Source organism: Pipra filicauda, unplaced genomic scaffold, assembly GCF_003945595.2.
Source record: "Pipra filicauda isolate LSUMZ 115617 unplaced genomic scaffold, ASM394559v2 scaffold8_size5757611_pilon, whole genome shotgun sequence".
Taxonomy (NCBI): Eukaryota; Metazoa; Chordata; class Aves; order Passeriformes; family Pipridae; genus Pipra; species Pipra filicauda.
In genome coordinates, this window is record NW_024105087.1 from 2,688,460 (window position 1) to 2,715,272 (window position 26,813).

The 26,813-nt window shown below is 39.8% G+C and overlaps 1 protein-coding gene across 4 annotated transcripts in view; it reads left to right on the plus strand.

The window, feature by feature from the left end:
- The window catches only part of NR3C2 (nuclear receptor subfamily 3 group C member 2), a 205,386-nt gene that overhangs the window by 146,747 nt on the left and 31,826 nt on the right, over positions 1–26,813 (plus strand). For all 4 annotated transcript variants that reach the window (XM_027732834.2, XM_039391008.1, XM_039391010.1 and 1 more), the window contains exons 4-6: positions 3,212–3,328; positions 23,120–23,458; positions 23,862–24,006. In XM_027732834.2, the coding sequence (XP_027588635.1) occupies positions 3,212–3,328; positions 23,120–23,458; positions 23,862–24,006 (601 nt within the window). The remainder of the gene's footprint in view (positions 1–3,211; positions 3,329–23,119; positions 23,459–23,861; positions 24,007–26,813) is intronic.

Sequence of the window (26,813 nt, forward strand, 5' to 3'; positions counted from 1 at the left end):
GGCGTATATAAAAATTACTTTTATCTTAAGGCATTTAGCACATGGGAGATGAAAATCGATACCTACTCTGTCACTTTCCAGCCCACTTGTGGGTGATTGAACAGGATAAAAAGAACAGCTGGATTAAGCTAAACACAAACCGCACAAGCAGATCGATACAACTCTTGAAAAAGTTGGAGATCTAGCACCACAAGAACATCCCCCTCTTTTCAGGATGGCTCCATCACCTCACTGAGATCCTGAAGAGCCCTAGAGGTCTTAAGAGTGCTGCATCAGTTTCAGATATGTGGGTTTTGATTTGATTCTGAAGTTGAGGGGCCTTGGAGAGGTGCAAGCTACACAAATGGGACGTACTGATTCATTATGAGTGTCTTTGCTTTAACTTACTGAACAAAATTGATTTTATTTTAAACATACCATACTTGATTGCGTGGAAATCTGAAGCCATTTTTTTTTGATTATAGATGACAAACTTTTTAACTGAAAAATTGTCTGTTATTTTTTTTTAGCTGTACTCTGCATAGAGGGTTTGCTGGAGTGTTGATCCGTTCTGTTTTTTTTAAGGGTTTTCAAGTTACTTCCATTAATGTAAGCTTTAAGATGACTGAGATTATATAATTTTATTTTTTTTTTTGGAAATTAAAAAAAAATTGAGTAGTTGATGTTTGCTTTTTGGAAAGCAAAAGATAAGAATCTGGTATTTACTCTGTCAAGACTTTGAACCATACATTAGTACTCAGAGGTGCATGATTCAAAAATTGATGAACCTTTGCTAAGTTATGTTTTCTGAAATTGTCTGATCTAGAGTTGATAGACCAGAAAGCAATAATTGCAGGCTACCTAAATCATTTGAAGGGAGACTTATGGAATATTTTGCTATTGTGGGAATATTTCTTATAAAGTTACATAGTGACAGTATATGAATCAAATAAGCATTTCCACAAAATTTAAAAATGCAACCTGAGTCATTATTCTGCAGTACATAAATGTTAACTTCTTTTTATTAAGCCCATTAGCTTTTTAAAGCAATAGTGAAAAATGTTGACTTAACAGGTGTACAGTTTTGTAGAGCAAACTGCTTTCGGGGTTATTCTGCAATAGGGTTCATTTTGCAGTGTTAGATCTGACTTGTCATATTAATAGCCTGCACCCGCCTGTGGAAACCTAAAAATGGTATTGCAGTTACTCTATGATGTACAAAGGACATTGTACCAGCACTGAGCAATTGTACCTGCATTCCTGGCAGAAAATAACCGTTTTTTCCCTCATTCCCCCCCCCCCAAAGAAAAGATAGTATGCTAGTATTTCTAGGGGCATATAAACCACCTTTATGCTGTATATCATCATTTAAAATGCTTTTGTTTTCTCCTTTAATGTTATTTTCATGCTGTCTGCATGATAGTTCTTTGGGAGATGTGCTCAAGTCAGTACAGAGCAAAAATGCTCTGCAAAAATGCAGGAATGAAGTTGACTCTTTTCATGTGTATCTGATTTTGTATAGATCACATCATAAAATAAACATTGTGTGATGAGCAGGTTTTCATTTTGTGATTAGCTGAGAACTTTGTTTTTCTTGTTTAGCAGACCTGCTTAAAAACCAGCTGATAGATACTGGTGCTGTCTCTACACTGTATTATTGATTTTAAGCCTGATGTAACTTACTCATTAATTATTTTGCCTAAGTTTTATTCTTTTTTATCTGTGTCACAGTGCTAGAAAAAGTCCCTTAATAAAACCTTATTTCCCCATCTGCTTGTTCTTTAAACATCTAAAGCATCATCTAAATGATGATACCTTTGTGATACTACAGTAACACTTAGTTTACTTAAATAAGATTGCTTTTCTTTGTGGGAAGTGCTCAATGAAGAGGTTCAAGAAACAACCCAAGCTTCAGTTCATTGTCTAGATAGATAACATTGGGGAAGGGGAAGGGAAGTCAGATGCAGAGATATAAAATAACTTATCTGAAATTTTAAGGGAAATTCCTGAAAGAACCCAAAACAGAAACCATGTCTCCTGTGTCCCATGAATATTCTCTTTGTGTTTCCCTGGGGAAGTATATGTGTACTATGGAAAATATCTTGGCAGACATATTTTATACCTCTTGTCCTACAGCAGCTCTGTCCCTATATCAAGCTACATCTTTGCTCCCCCTCCCCGCACACATTGGGCCCTGCCCATTAGAGTGCAGCTCTGATCCTGAGCTCTGCCTGGACTTCTCCTCCCCTCCTACAGCTCCTGCTCCTTTCGGTCATTGGCATCAACTTTAGCATTATTTTCACAGCTCTGGGGTTTCTGCACATTTGTTCTGGCCACCCCAGATCCCTGTGTGCCACCTCTGGATCAAGGCGCCTAAAATAATCTTCTGCTCTCGCTTCTGCTGTCACACTACACCAACCCCTCCTGGCTTCCTTTATTCTTCTGCATCAAATTCAAGCAACAAGCTTTGAAAAGTCCACGTGGGAGTGCCCTTGCCTGAGACACTGCATCCGTTTGCTCCACCTGTGTTCCTTCCATGGAGTGATATGCCTTTTGAGTCTCCAAGTTCTCAAATGCCAACTTATTTCCCTGGTTGCCATGTATTTCCCTTCTGCTGAATGTTGTGCATTAAATACCTGCTGTTTCTTCAGGAGTGCTTCTGTGGGGCTTTACATAAATGAAATAATACAGTTGTGATTTAAACCTGTTGTGGTAAACCATTTAGAAACCTTCTACTATATAGAAAGTAACTGATTAAATCAGCAATCAAGTACTTGGTGAGCTGATTGAAGAGAGTGGAGTATACTGGGAAAGTTAACCCCTGCTATGTGTTTCTGCTTTATATCCTGAACTTCTTGAGCATGAGAATGTACCAAAATTTAGAGTTGTCAGAGTGCCTTGTGATACAACACATGTAAAAAGATTTGAAAAAGCTCAAACTAATAGTTTGTTTTTCACTAAAAGAAAAACTCCAGTGTTGTGTAGAAAAAAAAGGTAATGAGATCTCTCTTGAGAGTGACACACCAAAACTTTTTCCTGAATTAAAAAGGAGAGATGCTCCTAGTAAAGACCTGTGACAACTCACCAAGATCATTTGGAAAGGCTAAAGAATGAAATTTGAAATGTCTTCATTAATAAGAATCTTTAAATGACTGCAAAACAGCAGAGAAGAACAAATTTGAATTATGTAAATATATCCTCTAATAATGCATTTTATTTTTGGTTTATTCAGGACAGCACAATTACCTGTGTGCGGGAAGGAATGACTGCATAATTGATAAGATTCGAAGGAAGAACTGCCCAGCCTGTCGATTACAGAAATGTCTGCAAGCTGGAATGAATTTAGGAGGTAAGCAGAATATTAACAGTTTGGTCTCTTAATTTGATTAGGTGAAACCAGTGGAAATGTGCAGCCTTTTTACGGTTCTGGCAGCTGCATAATCTCAAAAGTTTAAGGTGGAGTATCCTGAAAAAGTGCTTAACAGCTGATAAACTCAATTGCCATTCTAAATAAGGTTTTGGCGATATATATTTTATGACCCAGAAAAAAAAAAAGAAAAGTGGGTGTTCTATGATGACAGTAATTTTAGTGGAATGTCATAAGCTAAAAGTGTTAAGGTTTCAAATATTGCATGCCTTTTTTTTTTTGTGATGAGCATTCTCTTGAATTCTGAAAAACATTTTGCACTGTCATGAAAGCAAATAAGCACATGGTGAAACTTCTCAACTTTTTTTGTTGCTTATTTTGTGGATTTATTTCTGTGACTGTTAGGATATGCAATAATTTTGATGATGTTACTCCATCATTCATGTACCAAGAAAAAAAGGCAAAAGTTTTTCTTATTAATTTTCAAAAGTATTTTGAAAACAGTATGATAACAAAATCTTTAGTAGTTTTCTCTGTTATTTTAATTCTTCAATTGCAATGTCTGCACCTTTCTGACTGTGCTTCAGTGGGCATCATGTTTCAAGCCATCATCTGAGCAAATGGTAGTATACATCCTTTTTTCCTACCACTCTTATGTTTATTATGTTGACTGTGAACAGGGGTTTGGATGCTGCTGCACGTCCTTTCTCTGATGCACAGAGTGACCCTTCCCTTAGAGTGTTTTCACTATACAGAAAATTACAACATGGATATATTAATTTCTTCCTGTATAATTTCCTATCTGACAATTTGCTTTTTGTCCTCCTGGATCTGTTCTCCTAGTAGCTCAGTTTAGTTCTACAGACAGATTTAGCTGCTTGTCTTTCATAGGTTATATGCAAAATCCTGGTTTCTGCCTGCTGCCTGGTACCTCTTCCTTCCTTGTAGACTTCTTTTTCTGTCTTGTCTCCTGGCAGAAATACTCAAACAAGCCACACCTTACTTTTTGGGGGAAAGTAGCCCTGTTAAGATCTCTTTCAACCGCTTTCCCAGTTTTGAGATACTGCCTTGCCCTCTAGGCCCCTTGTTTCTTTTTCCCAAGGGAAAACAGGGCCCCATTGTGCCTGCTGGGGAGGTGGCAGCTTTCCCTTGGTTTTGACCTGGACTATTGAATCTAGGAAGGGAAACAGAATGCACCTTTGTTTGAGGAAGCAGAAGCTCCATGGTAGTAGCTCCTTCATCCCAAAAAATGGCGCTGAAAATATGTGTGGAGCAGGAAAGTCAGCTCTCTGGAGTGCTGGAAATGTTACTGCCTCCCACCAGCAGCTGGTGCAGGGCCTCCTCCCTGGATGTGCCCTGTGCAGCACCAGTGGAGCTCCTGCAAGATCTATATGTGCTTAGATCTTCAGCAGACCACAGGGCTGCCATTGGACTTGATAACCTTCCGAAACAGCAACACGTGACACTTTGTCTGCAGCGTCATGAGTTCATCGCTGTGATGTCCTGGTGTGTTTTGAAAGACGTGTTCACGCAGCATCCTCTGCAAAAAAACAAGGCAGGAGGGAAACTTTGCTACAGGTTTTTTTTTTTTTTTTCTTATATTGACTGGAATGCTGTAAATGAGGAATGCATTGGAAAATCTTCCCTTGTGTTGGAGCTTGGTAGACTACTGGAAATTGTAAACAGTGATGTGCCTTTAATGCAGTTCTGGGTCCCTCACTACCAGAAGGACATTGAGTGTGTCCAGAGGAGGGCAAGGGGGCTGATGAAAGGTCTGAAGCACGAGTCTGATGAGGAGTGGCTGAGGGAGTTGGGGGTGTTTAACCTCAAGAAAAGGAGGTTTAGAGGAGACCTTATCACTCTCTACAGCTACCTGAAAGGAGATTGTAGCAAAGTGGGTGTCAGTCTCTTGTCTCAAGTAACAAATGAGAGGATGAGAAGAAATAGCCTCAGGTTGTGCCAGGTGACATCTATATAGGATATATCTATATAGGATATAGGACATCTATATAGGATATCAGGAACAATGTCTTCACTGAAAGGGTGGTCAGACACTTTCCTGGGCTACCCAGGAAAGCAGTGGAAACACCATCCCTGGAAGTGTTCAAAAAATGCATAGATGTGGCACTTTGGGACATGGTTGAGTGATGGGCTTGACAGTGCTGGGTTAATGGTTGGACTTGATGGTCTTAGAGGTCTTTTCCCAACCTCAGTGATTCTGTGATTCTATGATCTGGAAGGCCAGATCTGCCTCTGCAGTGTACAGCTGGCATGTGGTTGAGCTTTACAGTTTAGCTGTTTCGGTGATTTTCATCACATAGAAAAACTGAAGGTGAAATTATCAGTCCTGATTTGACCCCTTTATGCCACATAAAGGAGCTAAAATGGCATGAGAAGGTCTTTCCAATCACTGCCTTGAATGAGATAGTGGGGAAATGGTTCTGGGTGTCAGTGCAGTGCCTTCTGTGTGGTTGAGGACGGAAAGGGCAGGTTGGAGGCAGAGGGAGAGGCTGCCAGGGAGAAGTAAAGCCCCTGCAGCCCAGAGACACCATTACTGTTTAGAGAATGAGAACCCCAGGGGCTGCCAAATCATGCTGATGGACCTCCCAGCCTTTGAGCCAGCCCAGCTCTGGCAGGAAATGCTGATAGTTTAAGGACTTCTACTGCTTAGGCCATCTGTCTCTGGTGGTGAGCTCTGCACTGGACATGCATGGCATCTCAAGCTTAGTTTTGGGACCTTCTGTGTGCTGTTGCAAGGGATTTCTGATGTGGTGGTGATCAGTGGAGTTGAAAAGGAGGTGGAAATGACAAGAAGAGGTATTAATGGGTACTTGAAAACAGTAATGTTCATATAAAATTCCAAGGTTTGATATTAAATTTTTTCATAATTAGCTTGAATAGAATGAGTATGGTCGTATTATTATGAAGTTACATTGTGGATTGTAGTTTCATGTGGTCAGCCTAGTTTTGCCAAGAATATACATTACTCCAGTGAAAACGGGCTTTTACCTGTTTCTAGCTTGGACTTACAGGCAAAATGGGCAAGTATTTTATTAGGCTGTGTGATCAGTAAGGAGCTGGAGAAAACTGACTTTATAAATGCAGTTTAAGTCCTCTTTGTAGTACAGTACTGTAACAGTAGCTGTGTTACGCTGCACGGTGCTGTGCTCTCTGTGCAGTAGATCTGAGTTAAGCTCTCACCCTCCAAAGGGAAGCACATGTAAACATAAACCCCAAACTGTATCAGAGGTGCCAATGTACTTTGATTTGTGAGAAATAGAGTAAGATGATATGCAAAAGGGTCATCAGCATAGCTCAGGGCTGAAATGTGTGCAAGCTACTGAAGCTATGGACATATATTTTCCATTTGTATATAACTATGATGTTTTATCCACTTCTTTAAAAAAGGAAAAAAAAAAAACCAGCCTCCAGTTGATCAAGAAGAAATGCTGCCTTAGGGGACAAGGCCTTGTCTCCCTTAGGCTGGAAAGGAACTTGACTCTCCTTTGCCACCCTCCCCATGTACAGGTGGGAGTCTTAAGACCCCAGGCTGCCCCCCACCCAGCTCCTCCCCGTTACTGAAATAGGGGGGGTTATGAAGCAAATTTTGTAATTTGACGGTTTGAGATTGTCTTCCTACTGTTACTGAAGATACTAATCTCCGTAATGGAAAACTGCAAATCGGAAATAGTGTTTCCATGTTTCCTGCAGCAGATTTTTGCACTATTTCTGATTAATCTGCTGATCTTTTTCTTAGGGTTTTTTTTCTTTTCTCTTTTGATAATGCTCTTTCTCAATATTTTTAAAATAGTAAAATAGAGTGCTTTCGTACTCTGTCAAAGTCTTACAGGTTTGTTTTGATGGCATATCTTCTACTTCCCAGCATGCTAAAATTTTTTCTAAATTAAAAAAAAGACTATTTTGATAGGTGGCAGCATGCCATGATTAAGCACCTTGTAAAAAAATATGTGCAATACAGTAATACAAAATACACCTTTTCATGAATGCTCAGCCAAAATAATTTGGCAGTTTTATTGTTTACCTCCTCCTTTTGTTTGTTGAAAAATTGGAGTGTTTTCCAATCTCTTATATCCTCTAATAATCTTTAGAAAATTATTCATCAAGTCAGCAAATAATTTACCTAATTATCTTATTTTCTCAATTTTTGTTTTGATTTTATAAGAAGCATCTGCAACCTGTAATTTCTGCAAAGCTGAAGTTGCTGAGTATCATGTTAAATCATCCTCCTCGTTCTAGAAAGTATGTGTGTGCACTGCAGACAGACATACCCCTTCAGCAAGTAGGGCTCAAACTTTTTTGGGAATCATATTTTGTTTGTTGTTTTGTTACCTTTTTTTTTTTAACTCCAGTGACATATGCTAGGCTTAATTATTGGAAGAGATTCAGAGTGAGCAACTGCACTATGAAGGTATGCTGGCCCATTTTTGGTTTCTGCTCTTTTCAAGATTCTGTAATTAATTTTCAGTTAATTATGGACCAGAACGACTTCACGAATTGGGAAGTTTCTTCCAGCATACGCTGCGATCGGATTTGGCGAGTCTCTCGCTTCCGCACGAGACATTTTCATCTGACTCCCACCTCATGCTGCTGTTCCTTAGCTGTGTCTGTCCCCATGGTAACGCTTGGGGGGTGTGTCATGGTGAGACCCCCAGTCCCACACTGATGCTCAGCGTGGTGTCTTATGCCACCACCAGCAGCATCCCCTAAGGCAGCAGTCCCTGGGATGTATCGCGTTGCAACCAGGGTGGCACAGAACCTCCTGGTGTCGTTCCTGCTGTGTGCCACGCTCTGTGCTGAAGCCTGGAGAATGGAAATGATCGATAGGGTGTCACTTGAGGGGACCACCCCTCCCTTTTGGTTGGAAGGTTGGTCCTTGCCCTTCTAATGTGACATAGTAACCAGGCATCCCTCCCTCTTCTGCTGCGTGATCAGAGAAGATCCCTCTTCTGCCCTGTGATGTCCCATGTGTGCAGAGGGGATGGAAAGTGGGGAAAGGTCAGTAGCATGCAGGACTGCAGTCCTTTCCTGCTTCAGCTCCCATATGAAACACTACTGAGACTCACCAGAACTGGTCTCCCACAACAGTAAGAAGCAGCTTGCTGAAGGACCCTTTGGATCTCGAAGGGACATAAAATAGATTTCACCTTGCAAATTACATAGTTCATCATTCTGTCTGCAGAGATTGCCTGTGAAATCTGAGTCTTGGGTCTGCATACATTTACATATGTAAGACACTTCATGCACAACATGCTGTGTGTGATTTGTAGTCTTCACTTGCAGATACCCTTATTTTTTATACATTAAAATATTTCAATAAGCTGAAAAACAGGTTAAATGAGAGAATCAGTAATAAGATACAGTACTTCACCTTTTTGCCAGCTTTCTGTTTTCTGTTAATAACTCATACTAGTAGGGATTTAAGACTACAGTATTATTTTCAGTTAGTGGAGCTTATGTGGCTTTTATTATCATTGTTCCTGTCTTTTTGAGAAAAAAAGAAAGCAAGAGGGAAAAAACGAAGAGGGAAAATCTGAGTATTCGAAAACTGAAAACTAAGAAAAAAATAAATACAGCAAAAATGCATCCTCTTGGTTTTCTTTAAACATTTCTGCTAACCAAGATTTCATAAATTTTAAAGGAAAATAAACCCCTCTGTGTAAGACACAAACAACTTGGTGTATGTATGTTTAACTTTTATGTTTTCATTTAGGCTTTAACTGCAAAGTATTTTGAAATGCCATTAACTTTAATGCATTTTTATTTGCATTTATTATGTAGCATTTTCTTCTGAGGGAATCTAGTCAATATTCTTTTTAACTTGAGCCTTCAGCTGAGTTTGTGTCAGTTCTTCCAAGAAATTTCTATCAGCGGTATATTAAAGTAATTTGTGGGTTTTGTGAAGCAAATGTTGTAAATTTTTCTTGCGTTTTAGCTGGACAACTTAGTTGTGGTACTTGTAGCTGCCAGTGTCCAGATTATCATTGGTATGCATCACCACCCCACACCCCGTGAATATATTTAAAAAAAAAAAAGAAAAAGAAAAAAAGTGAGTCCTACTCCTTAAGATCTTGTAGGAACCAATGTGTTCAGCAATGAACTTTTCCTATTCTTTTGTCCATCTTCCATGTTATACTGCTCTTACCCTGCTCTCAGTGTGACCCTCTAACTTTTCAGCTTGAACCATCCTCACGAATAGGATGTTTAGATTGGATATTAGGAAAAATACCTTCACCAAAAGGGCTGTCAAGCATTGTAACAGGGAAGGGGTGGTATCACTGTCCTTGGAAGGGTTCAGAAAACGTGTAGATCTGGTGCTTAGAGACATGGTTTAGTGGTGGACTTGACAGTGTTGGGTTAATGGTTGGATTTGATGGTCTTAAAGGTCTTTTCTAATCGAAATGATTCTGTGATTCTGTGATTACAGATAATTGAGAACAGTCACTCACTACAACTATTAAGAAACTATTTGTGAATGATGATTAAAAATGTAGAATTTTGAAGAGGACTGGTAATGTCAGAGTAATCTCTCAGGCATCAGTTAAAAGCAATATTGAAAGTGTGTCCTTATACTTGGCATTTGGCTGATGATTTTATTTCATGTGAGAGCAGCTTGAGAAGGTACACTGCACTCCTCTGAAAGCACACAGCTCACATCCAGCAATCCTTGATCAAACTCCTAATCAGGTTCATGCTTTGTTTTTGCAAGTTTTCCTGGTTCCAGCTCTGCCTTCTGCAAGCTCCCAGCTGCCAGCAACATTTGTCTTTACTCCAGGAACAGCCTTTCAGGCTTTTGGCGTGGGTCTGCTGAACTCCAGACTTCCCTGTTTTATCTGCTGGACTCTCCATCGTTCCATTCACGGTGTAACACCCTTGGTTGCTGGCCTTGCAAAGGAGCTGCAACTTTCCTGGGCTCCTGCTGGGAGTGCGTGTCCCAGCCTGCCTCGTGTCACATGGCAGTACAGTGCATGGAGGCTCTGTGGGGTGTTGTCTGGTTTTGGTACTGCACAGCACTCCCTGTACAGGCTCAGAGGTCACTGTTTCCCCAGCGCTTCAGATTCTGTACCATGGTGTCTTGCTGTGGTTCAAAACACAAGATGGAAATGGGTGATTGCAGTTTTCTGAGAGGAAGGTTCAGGTCCTCCCAGAAGAGGTGCAAAACTGTCTCCCACCATTGTGCTGTTGTTGGGTGATAGGACTGAAACACAGCAATGGCTCTTGTTTGGATGCCTTCTGCCAGACATTCCCTGGCAGGCTTGCCTGCAACCCCTGTGCAGTGCCTATCAGCTTTTGAGCTTTTCTGTCAGGGCTCCAGCTTTCACCTCCAGGAGGCACCCTGGGGTAGATGAGATTTGTGACCTCTTGACTCCCCAGAACCAAGGCTGACCCCCCTTTTTCCTCTCTGCAGGATATTTAAATTTAACAGCCTGTTTTCCCGAGGATCTGAAATGAATTTTTATTTAGCTTTGTTCCTCATACAGATCCATAAAAGCAAGCAAGCCCATAACACCGCTGTTTATTGCTTTGCCTCATCGTGCTGGAGTAGACCAGAGTGCTTCAACATTTCCAAAATTTGTTACACACAGCTCTTGGTGATATTCTGTTTTTCCCGGAATCACCAAATTATCATGCCTTGCTTCCACAGTGCTAGAAGTCCATATCCTTTTCAGTCTTCCCCACAGTTAAAGTGGAGTCCTTGCTGTGAAAGCCTGCCTGTGTCTCCCCTTCCTCTTTCCAGAGCTTCTGGTTATCACCAGAATCCTTCTGAAACCTCTCCCTGTGGTCTCTGGTGGTTCATTTCCATTACTCGCTTCCCTATCACTGTGAGAAGCTGTAGGAGCAGGAGGAACTTGTCCTTTTAGCTTCTGCTGAGCCATTGCTTAACAGAGTTTCCACCTAAGTAAGAGGGCATGGAAGACTTAACTTGCCATGCTTGACACAACCTTGGAGAAAGTATGGTCTGTGTGCTGAATTGTGGTTCTTGTTAAAACCCTCATTTGTTGCCTCCAACAAGTGGACCAATTCAGGGGAGCCTGGAGAAGGGCAATGAGGGTGATCAGTAGCCTTTAGAACTTAACTGGTGGGGACAGATTGATTTGGTATTGTTTAGTCAAAAAATGGCTGGAAGGAGGGTTGAAGAGGAGGACAGCAAGTTTTGCTTTATCAACAAGCGTTGGTAAAGAGAAGAGGGAGATGATCTGCTTTCCATGTCTGTGAAAAGCAGGACGGGAAGTCATGAGCAGCAAGGAAGATGCAGGTGAGGAGATGGGAAAGTACCTGTTTCTGTAAGGCCAGGGAAGCACTCAAATAAATGGTCTGGGCAAGATTTGAAGTCTGTCATTGGGCGTCTTAAAGAGCAAATAAACATTTCAGTGAAGTGGTGAGGATACACTTGGCTCTGGTCTGAACAAGAGGATGGATCATGCAACTCTCCCATGTCTCTTCCAGACTACGATTAATGTCAGGTAAGTGGAGTTAAGCTAGATAATGTGTGTGTGAACCTAAAAATAAAATAAATTTTTAAAAAAGTGAAAATGTTGTTTCAATGTACAAAAAGCCTTCTTAGATTTTGACATCACTGATCCTCATTGTATGAGCTACTCTGTATGTCTATGCTCTGTGTGAGAGTACGTTTTTGAGGAAACAGTGATGCTAAGGCTGTGCAAGCTGTGCTCTTATTCTTCTGACATTGTGTTGCTCTTTTGATTGTCTGCTACTTTGGCAGTTCACAGGTTTTAAATTGACGAATTGACTCTAGAGATGTGGTTTACTCCAGCGATGTCACAAGGAAAATTTATTCAATCACAGATTATGCCTTAGCACATGAACCTGTTGTTCTTTCCCCTTGTCTTCTCATATGTCTTCACAATTACCTTAGAAACTTGTATTTTGTTTTGAATCTTGTTTCCTGCTTTTTCCTCCCCACCAATTCCCAAGTGGACAGCTTTCCATTTTTAGTATCTGTGTTTTACTAAAATAAGTGTGAGATGCAACAAGCATACCTGACAAAAAGCAGCCTTTGCAGTTCTCTGCCGTCAGTTTTTCCGGATCATATATAAGGGTAACGTTAGAGAATTGCATTTTCCCTGGAAAAGTGGCTGATATCACATACGGGGTGTTTTCAGTAACGTTCAGGGAGATTTATTAAAGCAGGAGATTATCATGGTTATACTCCTTTTTTTCTTTTTTAATGACTAATCATGAACTAGATGGTGAAAAATATGGCCAAGATGACTGCAGAAGATAAACAGCCAGCTTGTATTTCAGAGGTAGCGTTGCTGTTCTGGGAAGCGGGGCAGATAATTTCTAGAAGATGAGGGACAGGCCAGCAGCACTGAATGTATTGGGAGTAAGGCCATTGGAGAGAAATCTGAGTTAATAAAAACTGGGGATATAGAAGTCATACAGGTGAGGAGATTAAAGGATCTCAAAATTTTTGTTACTTGGGGAAAATTCTGGTGGGAATATGGTGCGTTATGGCGTGACCAGAAAGACCACAGAGGAAAGTATAACACTTAGAAAGCTTAGTTCTAGCAATAGTAGAACAAAAATGAAGTGTTAAAAACATGGCATAGTCTTTAGCATAGAGTGGAAGCGTGATATGGAATGAGAGGTGCTGTGGCAGAGTTTGCTTGCTGGTGCCTTCGAAGAACTCTGAATAGCTTGTTGAGAACCCGTGTAAATACAAAGAGGAAATTTTATGCATGGTAAGTGTCTACAGGACTGTAACAGGGCAATCAAGATGTCTTTGTGTTGTGGGATAGGGATGAAAGGCACATAAATAGTGGAACAGAGTTAGCGTTGGATATCAACCCAAATAAAAGCAGAAGAGACTTGGATGAAGAACTCCTGCAGAAGGTTGGACGGGAATGGGTGTCTTGGGAGGGAAGGTTGTCACTTGGCGCAAGGCAGAAACCAGTAATCATAGCCAAGAGTATTCAGTCTGGTACAGTGGAAGATTTCAAAATCTGTTCTCCAAAGTTTCCTTAACTTTGTTTTTAATCAAATTATTACCAGTGCTTGCAGTTCAAGCTACCGGTATTTTATTGATACAGGTGTCATAGAGTTGTAAGTGACAAATACTGGAGCTGTAAGTAATCTCGTCTTCATGTTTGTTTTGGCATTTTACTGCCTGTCTTTAGATCTGTTTGATAAATAGTCAAAACCACTGATGCATTTGGTAGACAACGCTTAGCTCCAAAATGATTGAATTTGCCACACATTTGAGAAATGAATAAGTAAAAAATTAGTTTTGGGAACATCTGAAAAGGACTGATTAACATTGGCTTTCATTAACATCATTAACAATTTTCTTTTGTAAGCTTTTTTTAAGGCTTTGTTTATTGGATGATTTAAATATTTAGTAAATACATTTCTTTTGAAATTAATGAAGAAATACAAGAGGGAGTTTTATATACCAATAATGTTAGCTGTGAGATTCTGTTATGCCAGTTTGGGATTTTATATGAAGTATATGTGAGGGAAATTTTCATACTTCATCCATTTCTCATTAAAAAGCTTTATCAAAACCAGCTTGATTTGATTTTAACAGGAAACCACTAATTGGCATTTGGTGAAAGTTGTTCCCACACAGGGAGGAGTACCCCTATGAAACTGTTATTTTTCATTTAATTATCACTTTGAGGATTGCTGAGAAACAAGCAAATGTGTTAGACATTTTCCCTGACAACCTAAATATTCCTGTAAAATGCACTTTGGATCTCAGCTTTCTTTTGTCACTTTTGCCTGCTATCTCTTCACAAATGACTAGCCTGAAGCTCAGCAGAACTGAAAAAAAGATTAATTCCCTCTGTCTCTTACCCAAACCCTCCTCAGTGCCTTGCCTTCTTAATTTCCATGGACATCACTGTCCCATGCGTTAGACTGGTAGGTAACCTGAATCGAATCAGACCTCAAAATTCACAATATTTAATCTAGGCTTTCACCTTAGTTTTTTTGAGACAACCGAGATGGCATCTTCTGTGCCATTTTCATGCTACAAAGGCCATCCCTGCACGCAGATCTTTGTGGCTGTGGATCCACAGTCCTGAATCCTGTGTGTACAAGGCAGCGCACTTTAGAGGAATAGCATCTGTTCCGTGCAAGCACTGGTGTGAGGTGCCACCTCCCTGTAGGTGTTTGTATTTCACCACTCAATATCTCGAGCCATAAGTATAATCAGAAGGAAATGCAGAGTTCTCATTAAAATATTATAATATTTCTCGTTAAGTGGCACATAGTTACTGAAAACAGCATTCTTCTGAAGTAGGTGTGAGTGGTTTGTTGTTGGACTGAAAGGATGTCTGAGGTAGGGTCCTATTGGGGTTCATTCTTGCTCTACTAGTAATTTTAGTAATTACATGTATAACAAAGTAGAGAGCAAATACGTAAATCTACAGATCCGGAAATTCTCCTTTGTGGACAGAATCAGAACTCAAAAGCATCTTCAGTTCTAGTGTCTGAAACCAACCAACATGATGGCATTTTTGGTGCAGTGCAGAGGGTGATGTTGAGAAGTGCAAGTGGAGGTATGAAGAAATGAGATACCTGAGAGCAGCTGTTGAGGGACTGCAGTGAAGAAAGGAGCGCGGTTGTGTGATGATTTTAAGTTAAATTTAGAGTCAGCGATGTAAAATTGTTGCAAAAATAGGCAAGTCTTGTTTGATACCAAGGAATTATTTTGTTCCTTGTCAGAGCTGGCAAGTGTGGGCCTGATGATTGTGTCTGATTTCAGCACTTCTGGACAGGGTGGAGGGGGTGGGGCAGCCTGGCAAAATTGTCACCTACATTCCTGTCCTGGTTGGTGGGATTAGTAGTGCCTGTGTCCTTCCTAAAATGAAGGACACATCTCTTAACTCTTCTCAGAGTTGTTCAGTGTGGAAGTATCTGCTGTGTCCCTTGATAACCTATTCCATTTTTTCACATCAGAGCTTTACATTTAGAAAGGTTCTCTTAACATCTAAACTGAATCCTCCTTCCTGAAATTTCATATCATGTGCCTGAAGAAAGGTGTATACAGACTAGAGACCTCCCAAGGAAGAACAATGATAATAAGAAGCTTAGGGGAAAAAAAACCCAAAAACATATATCTGTAAGGAAGAGCTGAAGAAACTAATTTTATTGTGGTGTAGAAGGGAGAAACATATTAAGAAGACCATGATACCAGTCAATTCAAAAAGTGGTGTAAAATGGGACAGGAATGATAAGTTCTTTATGGCCGCTGGGGGAATGATGAAGAGAAATCAACTTTACTGCAGAAAAAATGATGCAGAATTGGGAGATGTTGGGAGAAAACTGAGTGGTTAGATGTTGGAGGAACATTGGGGATATTGTGGAATTCCTATTATTGGAGATTAATGACATACTGACTTGGGCAAAGTATGGCTCATCCTGCTCAGGGCAATAGGATAAACTTTTTCAGATATATTGTTTCTGTGCTTTACAGTCCTGTGCTGGAGCAGCATTGCACTGCTTCATGTATTAGAATCTGTTCCAAACAAAACAAGATGCAAACACTTCCAAAATTGTCCTATAAGCAAGCAAAGTAATAAGCAGGAAATATTGATCTAGTTACAGTCTGTTTTATTAGCAGTTTAAATTCAACTAGAATAGAGAACCAAAATACATTTAAGTGAACACAATGAAAATAGTGTACAATTACGTGGATTAAAATGTACATTAGAAGCTCTTTCTTCCATCCGTGCTGTGTCTCCCTTTTTGGTATATCAAATGTGAACCAAGAACAAGAATCACATTTCTGGATGGACCTGGATCTTTGCAGAGTCTGACCAAAGGCAAATAAAATGTAACATTTCCATAGATCAGACTTAACGTTTCTTGTCTTTAGGTTGTCCAATCCTGTCAGATTAACGTGTTACTTATTAATTAGTAAACAGTTGTGAATGATGTTGGCAGTGCCAAACTATGTCATTGTTTCAGTTATGCCTACTATTTCATTCTGCTGAATTCAGTCATTGGTTTTCAGCTTATTCTCCAGTAAAAGCTTGCTTCTGCTGGCGGAGGATAAGGAATTGGGAAATTTTCATTGCTTTGTTAATTAGACTACTGATTTCTCAGACTCAACAGCAAGTGGTAGCATTTTCTATCACTTTCTATCTCCTCTGGGTCACAGTTGTCAGAAACAGATTTTAAAATTTATTTTGCTGTGTGAAACCAGGACCTTTGTTTTCTTCCTTACCAGCTGCAGTCTTCCTTTCTTTGCATATCTAGGCAGACTACTTGGTCGTTTCAGCGTATCCCAAATGCCACTGTAAAAATCACCCTTGAAAGGCCTCTGCTTTGCAAGAGTGAAGTCCTCTTGGTAGTCTGTCTTACATGATAAGGTGATCTTGTGCTCTCCTTTTCAGTCCCTGTACAACTCGTCCCCTGCTTCAGTAGCTGCTTTTCATTTACTTCCTCCCGTTGGTTTATCCAGTTAAAGCAGTGACTCATCCACTTGTCTGTGTGTCTCCCAGATTTGTACCTGATCCTTGCTCTTACATATGGCACAACAGGAGTTGGACTTGAGGATCCTTGTGGGTCCCTTCCAACTCACGATATTCTATGATTCTAACACTCAGGGTCACGTTTAGAGGTTCTTCATCCACCGCAGCTCTACCTGAAAATCAGTGATTTGCTTCCCAGAGTGGGTAATCAGTTTTATGGAAGCTTTAGGATCCTGTCTTGCTCGTTTCTTCTGTTTCCTGAAGAAAGGTGTATGCCTGAGTGCACTTTGTAGGGTGAATGGGATGATGCTGTAAGATCTCGTTTGCATTCCTGCTTTGCACTTTATTCCATGTGTTTCCATGCATATGTGTGTCTGTGTATATATCTATATAAAGTCTGTGTTATTGTCTAGAAATTTCTCAGCAAAATCTCATTTCCCATTGTGCTAGACACTTAAGTGAAAAAATGTCTGTACCAAGATAGCTCAAAATTTTCATATATGTCAAGATACAACAGATTGGGGGGGAAGGGAAACACTATTTGTGGTAGCAGTAAAATAGCTAATGAGAACAGATGTCAGTTCATTGAAGTAAGTGAGACAAAGTCTCCAGGCAAACACGATGAAAAGATTCAGAGGAGGAAAAACTGGCATTTTAATGGAGCATTTATCTATACAAAGGTGGAAATGCTTGGTGAGGGCTCAGAGGAGAGTCTGCCCAAAGGCTGTTACAGCTGACTCAAGGGGAGAATTGGCAGCTTGTACCTTTGGTAGCTGTGGTGCAGCAAGGTGCTGTAGGTTGCTTTTGGAGAGCAGAGGCAGGTGGCAGTGGAAGGGTGTGCAGGAAAGCTCTCCAGCTTTTGGCATGGGGTGGAAGGGAGAAAGCTGACAGCTGTTGAGGTTGGAAAGGTGGTGGTGGTTGTAGCTCAACTGCAGTGCTCGGGCACTGAAGTTCGGACCTGAATGGAGAAGCTCAAGTATTTGAAATGCAGATGTACACTGGCATGGCATACAGAGCCAGCACAGTTAAAGGTGGTCAGAGTTGGGTTTGTTTTGCAGCATATTGTCTACCCTCAGGCTGCCTAGACCACTAGTAGTGTAGTGCATACTTTGAAATAATCCCAAGTTATACCTTGTTTCAAGTGCATGTAGTGTTTTTTTACCTTATGTCTTTTACATTTTTTGTATTTACTCCAGTTGCCACGTTCTCTTCTCCTTTTCTTCTTTTTTTAAACCTCCATCGCTTTCTGTGTCCTGTGCTGTGTCCATTTTGGTTTCCCCTTTCCTTCTGCTTTGCACTAGAGGTAGCATATGTTCTTTTAATGTGCTTTTGATATCACTTGCGGATCCAGGTATGTCCTGCAAAATGAATAAAGATCTGTTGGGTCAGGATCAGTTTGGTCCTGGCTCCGGCAGAGCTTTACACATGTGATAAAACAAGATCTTTGTAATCAATATTATGTCTTTAGCTATACAAATAATAAATATCTTTTTGATAGACATCAAGGCAAGCTCTGAATATCATCTTTAAAAAAAATCTGATTCAAGGGCATTATCATTGCAAGTCTTATAATTCCCTCTACATAGAAATATGACTAATTTTCTAAACTTCACATTTTGCTTTAAAGAACTGGAAACCAGCATGAATCTGCAGAGCATTTTACGTTATTTGCTAAATTTGAACACTGATACAATTCTACAAACAAGATATTACTCTTTTAAAACTGCTGAATTAAATCAGGGGTTTATCTACTATTTGATAGCATTTTGCTCTCTAGCATTTCTGGATCCTGTATTTTTAAAAATAATACTGATGAAAACTATTAATTTTGAGCTTATGAAGAATAGTTATGAAGTGTCTAGATTCCATAACTTCATTTGTGTATATTGTCTGGGCACAAAGGGAGTATAGATTAGCTCCCTCTAGACCCAACTTGTATAGCATGTGTAAGTTTACTATGATATTTTTAAAAAGAGAGTATAGTAATTTACCTATCTTGTAACTACACTTTCAGATAAATGTCTTGTTATTTGACTTAGAGTAGCATTCCCTGAAGAACAGAAGCCTATTTAGTGTTTTACAGATGGCACAAAAACTCTCAATCCTGAGATCACAGGCCTCCTTGTGCCAGCTTTGAGACAGGAGTCTTTACATGTGAAGGATCAATACTAAGGAACCAGTTGTCTGTCACTTGTGGCTTATTTCTTCCTCTGTTATACTGTAATTTATTGTTAGAGCTACAGAGGAGGTCTTTTGGAAGTGCCTTTTTAAAAATCCAACATCATGACTTTTCAAATGCTTCACCTTATTTTAGTTATTTTTATTGGAATATATGAGACCTTCTAAAATACTTATTCAACCAAAGTCGTGTCAGGTTTTTGAAGTATTAACCTCAGGTATATAGGCAGTGTCTTTCATTATTGTTTTTTCCTTCAATTACTACTCTATCTCAGGTGATTTAAAAATATAAGGTTTATAATGTGATATCCTGGCTGCAGTAACACTGAACAGGAGGGGCAAGGCGTCCTGCAGTTATAGATAATACACAGTCACTGCTGTGCAGCCATTTGGATGAAATTCTTGTCCTAACCCCAAACAGGCTTCAGACTTCAGCTTTGTCACATGAAATGCCCCATGCCTGCCCCATCCTGTGGTCTGTGTGGAGAGTCAGAGCATGTCCAGGGAGCAGTCCTGATGAACATGGCTTTTGCACTCAGTTTTACCCCTGATTCAGAGGTGGCTTAGTCGGTTTTGTAGTTGGTATCGCAGTTAGAGAGGAAATGTGAAAAACAGCTTCTAAAGACCGACTTGGAGTACGTACTGCTCAGAGTTTGTATTTAATCTTTAGTTGTTGGTTTCTGTGGGAGTTACCAAACCAGTTGAGCTACAGCACTGGCATAAAGCCAAATGAAAAATACAGTTTTCTTCACTGTAAACATGACTGTCAAGCAGTAATGTTTTTCTCAGCTTCATTTTAAAGGCATTATAATGGAAGAAAATGAAACTAAAACACATTTTAATGCCAGTTTTATATGTCGAAGAATGTTATTTCTTTTTTTCTTTTAATGAAAAACTCTTGAAGAATAGAACATAAAAAATTATGCCTAAGTATGTAATCAGTTGTCTGTGTTGCTAGATACTTGATGGGGCTGGTAAACCAATACATTTTTTTGTTATGGTGTAGTTATGGCATGAATGCATTTTTTTGCCTCTGCAAACATGAAAGATATGTAAAGTTCTTTATTTTTAGTCCTGTTTTGATAACAGAAAAAAATAGTGCCTGATAAACTTAATGAATAATAATAGCAAACATCAATCTCTATCCACTCCTTCAGGCTTATTTTTAAACTGTTTTCAATGGCCAATGGCTCTGTTAACTCATCATCAGACATTCTACTGAACTTGGCCATCCTTGCTTTGCTTTTCGGGTTTATTTTGTTGAAAAATCTGTAAATTCTACTTTGCCTTTCTAAGATAAATATAAACTGTCTTTAATGATCACAATGATTTCACCAGGATGTCGTCATATAGGTACAACTGCACCAAATGGGGAACAACAGTATTTTCACATACTTTTCAGGATTAAATTTATTAGGGTTGCTTGCTTTGCCTGTAACTCTCTCTGTTTTATTTTGCAGAGTGAGGAAAAGGCTCGTTTAACAAAATGTTTGATCAGCTGCTGCTTTGTAAGATGGCTTTTTGGGTGCTAGTATCAGAAATTAGATCTTGAAGAATAGATACCATATCCGTGTAACTTGATGCATCAGAGAATAAAAAATCCTTCAGTTCTGCTTCATTGTTTAAATGAGCTTTTTTAAGAGTTTCATAATAGAAAAGTAAGAAATAGGATTTGAAGGGACTTTTTAGAAGGATCTTCTCATCTGTCCTGAGACAGAATAAGGTGCAGTGAAACCTTTCCTGACAGATACTTGTTTCACTTCTTCCTTATAATCTCAAATGACAGCTATTCCTCTGTAACCTGTGCTGACACTTCCAATAATTAGGAAGTTTTTAAGTATGTGTGGTTAGTTGAACAAAAGAATTTTAAACTAAATTTTATTAGGACCAGCACATCTTTATTTGCATATTCAAACCTTTTATTAAAAAATTCAACCTGCCTCACTTGATCTGGATGTCTGCAGGCAGGGAGAAAATAAGGAATGCTGAAAGCAGACATACATCAATTAATGAAATTAATTTCCTTCAACTCTCTGAAGGAAAGGTGATGAAAGTTACACAAAGATCTCTGAAGTTTTCTGTAGGTCACCTGAGGTTGTTGGTGCTGAGATCAGCCGTGAAGATCCCTTACAGTGTAATGGAAACAACACCAAACTGATGTTCAGATTTTGGACTCGCTGCTCCGTGCAGTATGTGCTGCAGTACTAATGAATTGTATTCAGGTTTTGAAGACAGTAGTCAAGGAGCATCTCTTTTTGACTGGGCACCTTCAAGATCTTCTGTATGATTAGTAACATCGCTGTTTTCTGTAGCAATGTCCGATGTTTACCCTAATAAATAAATTTTTCTGTTGAATCTTGAGATGAACCAGCTCCTCGGAGTTCAAGGTACTGTCCCAGCAAGGAAGTGTTGAAAACAACAGGCTATTGTTGCACTTGGGTGTGCATTGTCCTGGACCCTGGGCGTCTGTATCCTGCCTCGCTCATTCCCAGCCTCTGGCTCTGGGCAGGCAGCCCCAGTGTCAAGGAAGCAGTAAAACATTAATGCCTGCTGTCACCAGCAGTGGTCTGAGAGCAGTAGCAACTCCGCTGTTGAGGAGAATTTTCTTAAAACACTGGTTTGTAGAAGAGCAGTGAGGTGGTTCTGTGGGTCTTACTGGGCAGTTTTCTGCACCGTAGCAGGAGGAGCAGGAACAAGCACATAGAGCAAGCTTTGAAAACTTCCCAGGAGACAGTGGCGTGGCATGTTGAGTTGGAGTGGAAGTGAACGTTTTGATAATGGAGAAGAGAGGAGGGATGAGATGGAGGTTGACCAGAAAGGATCCTAAAACTACAAAAAGGTGCTATATTTAAGGAAAGATGAGGGAGGGGAATTGATGACACGGAAAAAAACTTGAGGAGGTAGACTTAGGAAAGGACATAGACTAAGAAGGGTATTTGCAATAGTATTCCAAGTAGGAGTGAGATAGGCTTGTATTTACTGATGCCAGTAAAAGGAATGTTGTAAAAATCAAGAGACAGGAAGATAAAAGTCCAGACAAGGGTTTTAGGTGTGAACAGATAGATAAGAAAAACTGTATTTGAGAGAAGTTAACTCTGAAAGAGCTGCAAACATTTAAATTTAGTTCATTATTTACTGATTTTAAAGATTATATTTTTTTTTTTTTATGTTTCCCTATAGTGAAAAGGGTGGTGGTGGGCTTTTTGTTTGGTTCTTTATGTGTGTTTTTTTAATTGAATTGTCTTGATTTTTAATTCCCATTCCTTCCTCATGCTACAAGATCATTTTGCTGGGGCAGGAGCAGAGCTTTCTGCTGGCTTTCTGATTCACATGGCAAAGTTGGGAATGCAACCCACAGAGAATGTCTGGCGTCTCTTCAACAAGTGGAAGCACCGTAGCATTGCTGTCTTCTAAAAATATTTAGTAAAGAAAAGTAGGAAGGGTAGCATTAAAGAAAAAAAAAGGAAATTAAAAGAAAAGGGGAGGCAAATCATCCGAGAAATGTTGATAGCAGTGAGAAAGGTGTTACATGAGGCCCAGTCTTTTTTCTTTAAGTGGGTAAATATTTTTAGCATTATTTCGGAATTACTCAAGAGAAGGGGCAGAACTCTTACGGAAGTATCAAAGAGGCGGAAACAAATGGACTTGACTAGTTTGGGCTGTTCAGAATAGGTTGACTACATTTCCAGTTGAGGCAAAAGCTTAGGAATGCTCTGGATCTGCTTATTTTTGGCAGATTTCTTTTGATGACCAAATGCAACGGAGAACATGAATCGCAGTCTTGTAGGTGATAAGTGATTAATTTAAGCTACAAAACAGATACAGTTCTGAAATTTTTAGTTGGCACCAACCACAATAACTAGGATGTTTTATGCGTGTCTGCATGGAGACAGATACTGGACATTTTGTCATCTATAAAAACATCCAGTAAAGCAATGAAAATGAGCTTATAGGTTTGTTTTGGTCGTCTTTCCAGTGTGCCAATGCTGCAGGCAGTGAAGTATTTCTTAAGGTTCCGCACCTGTTTCTCTTAAAAACTTTGATATTATACTTCTACTTCCATTTTCTATAAAGCCAAGGGTTTTGCTGGCTTTCTGTACTGACTTTGCTCTTGCGCTGCTCATTTTCACAGCCCGCAAGTCCAAAAAGTTGGGGAAATTGAAAGGGATGCACGAGGAGCAACCACAGCAGCGGCAGCAGCCACCACCCCAGAGCCCCGAGGAAGGGACGACGTACATTGCACCTGTGACCGAGCCCTCTGTAAACACTGCACTTGTCCCCCACATGTCTGCTATCTCACCAGCACTTACTCCCTCTCCTGTTAAGATCCTCGAAAGCATTGAACCGGAGATTGTGTACGCAGGATATGACAGCTCGAAGCCAGACACAGCGGAGTACCTGCTTTCCACCTTAAACCGCCTGGCCGGCAAGCAGATGATTCAGGTGGTGAAGTGGGCAAAGATACTTCCAGGTAGGACGATGAGTCGTTTGGTGAAATGTCACTTGACTGTTTCTTTTAGGTCAAAGAACTATTTGCTTGACAAATTGGGTCTTTAATCTATGGAGTCTGTTTGAAAAAACACGCAATGGGAGGTGCCGGATGGACATCTGAGAGAAGATTGTTGCGGGTTTTTTGATTTATGTAATGTTTGTTTGATATGTCTGTGACTGATATTTAAAAAACTTTCATTCTGAATAATAGTCTCTTTGAGTTCTGTCACTAGAATGAAAAATTACGGATTTGTTTTTTCAGAAGTATCCTTTATGGGAGTGTTACTCTTGTTCGTGGACTCTAGAAGAGTAATGAGCAATGTATTCAGTGATGGTTTGACCAACCTTTGTTGTTTATGGGTATTTTCTGTTTTCGTCTCTAGGATTTAGAAACTTGCCTCTTGAGGACCAAATTACTTTAATTCAGTATTCATGGATGTGTCTGTCATCGTTTGCCTTGAGTTGGAGATCATACAAACACACAAACAGCCAGTTCCTCTATTTTGCTCCAGACCTGATCTTCGATGAGTAAGTATTCCTTAATGGCCCTTTTTGGTACAGGCTGGAAGGTTTCCTCTGTCTTTATTTGGTTTTCAGGCTTAAAAAGTAGCTAAATTTTGTTTGGTTTTTTTTTCAGTGACTCACTTTTCAATTGCCAAAGCTTTGATACTGCCATCCACTTCTCCTTATGTATGTGGATGTGTTTTCAAATTAGGACCATCCTACTGGCTTGAAATATGACTGATACATGACCAAGATTTATAGGAAAGAACATTTCTTGGTATCTACTGGAGCTTGGAAAAATGTCTAACTTCTAGGAAATGCGAATGTTTAAATTACTGGGTTTTTCAGTGCAGTCATATAATGGTGCTTTTGTTAACAATATACAGCTGTTCAATGTGTTTTCTTGACAGTCTTAATTACCCTTCTTTGCAACCATGAAAGAAGCCGAAATGTTTTTTTCAGTAATGAAACATAACTTCTTTTATGATGCATTCAGACAAAAAGAAGGATCAGACATTCTGTCTGAGTATGTGTTCTTTCATATTTTAAGTTTGTGTGTGTTTAGTGCTTTGCTTTTGATGACTATAATTTAATTTCTGTTCCATTCTCCTAGTGTTTATTACAAGACAGTAAAGTCAAAATCTAAGTGAATACACAGGCAGTCAAATGAGGGTCGCATCATTTGCTTATCCCAGAAGGTTGAGGTTTTTTTCTAGAGGTAAAAATGAGACATAATCAATAAGATGTGAGTGTACTTGAAGGAAGAAAAAAAAAAAAAAACCAGGAAAAAAATTATAAAAAAATAACTTACCACTCAATCCCCTAAAGCATTCTGAAATCTTTTTCTTGGAGAAGATGCTTTGTCGCTGTCCGTCTTAATAGTCTGTCTTTGATTTAGGAATTCCTAAATAATTAATGAGTATGAGATTGGTCCCCAAGCAGTGAGCAATATCAAAGGAGGATTCTTTGGTTTGGTTTGTTTTTAAGAGGGTGGACTGGTGATTCATTACATGTGGTTGAAAATGTAATGTCAGCCATTTTCCTTGTTGAAAGCACCTCCATTACGACTCGGACATTAGAGAATTATCACAGAAGAAAAATAGTATCTGCAGCTAAAGCTAAGTGAAAATGTGAACTTTGAAGAGTTTAGTTCTCTTGGGGAAATGCAGACTAAAAGTTCAAACACAAAAGCAGCTTTCCCTCATCTGAAGAAAATCAGTCAGGGGGTCAAAATTTATTGGACAGGGAAATCAATCCTGCTTGCAAACAAAAGAGTGTGTGCATTGCTAGCATTTGTGATACTACAGATAGAAGCAACTTCCAGAAGTCGAGATCAGTTGTGAGTTTTATGCTGCAAACCTGGAAGGGAGGTACCTGCAGAGTTATATTGAGGTTGAGGTTAGAAAAAGGGAATGCAGTGTCATCATGGAGTGCAAAATTAAAACATCCCACATCAGATATATATATATATGTAATGTAGTGGTCTGGTCTTCTGCATATTTAGTAATGTACTCGTTGCAAAGCTCCCAAAGGTAGCAGAAGGCAGTTGCTTCTAAATAGACAAAAAATAAACTACCAGGAGCTGTGAGAAGGGGACGGGGGCTTTTGAAGTAGCTAATCAGGGCAAGAAATTTCCTTGGAGATAAAAGAGTAGGAGATCAGTGTTTACTCCAAAACAGTAATGGCCACATTGCTGCAATAGGAGAGGTTTTTGTCATTTTGCTCATGTGTCATACTTGATGGGAATCATAGCTGATATTTGTTCTCAGTTTCTCTTGTTACCACTCAGGATGGTCTTTGGGACTGCATTTAGAGTCCAAGTTTTGGGCTCTCCAGCCAAGTTGTTTTTGGAAGTTGTCGAGAAACTGCACAGAGCCCGTGGAGGTTGGCCAAGGTGGTCGGGGGCTGACTGGGACAGTGAGGGATCTGGGCTCATGCAGCCAGGAGAATACTGTGCTGGGTGCAGTGGGGATTTAATTGCAATCTTCAGCTTCTGGAGGAGTTGTTGTAGAAAAGATGAAATCAGGCTCTTTATAGAGGTGCTCAGTGGAAAAATGAGTTTTTGATTGCAAGTCTAGCACAACAAACTGCCTCCTGGGCAACAGGAGAAGACATTTCATAAAGAGATGGTGAAATAGCAGAGCAAGTGCCCAGAAGGACCTTGGAGTCTTTGGCTTAGAAGATGTCCAAACCTTCACTGGGCAAAGCCTGTGCCAACTTTGATATTAGCCCTGCTGTGAGCAGGGATTTGGATTTGAAACCTCTAGAGGTCCCTCCCAAACTACTGTGTCGTGATTCTAAGTTCAAGAGATGCAGTCCTTTTCCCAGTTTTGAAGTAAAGTAAGAGAATTGCTGGGATTATGCAAGTTGGCCAAGACAGCTCAGTGTAGAAAACATTCAGATAAGCAAAAAGCATAATACTGTTTGTGAAGTGCTTTGAGGGTTTGCTCTGGAGTTGCTGAAGGCTAATCTTACCTTACTTTTTGAGTACCATGAACTTGGAAATGTAATGTGTAGTTCTAAGTATTGGCTTCTGTTTCTGTGCCACAAGGTTTTATCAGACCTCCCTAAAGTTCATTGCGTGCCACTTTCTGAGTGTTTTACTGTCCTCAGCATTTTAGGACTGTATTAATTGATGCAGAATGAAAGGGAGATGCTTTACAGTGACTTTTTCTTCTGCTGGCTTGAGTGAGTAATCTTTCTGTTATCACCTGGCCAAGATTTTCTTGGTATTTCTTCATATTGTGTCTGCAGAGGTCATTTCCCGTCTCCATGCAAGAAAAAATCAGGAATGTCCCTGGCCAGTAGCATACACTCAGTGCCCCAGAGGG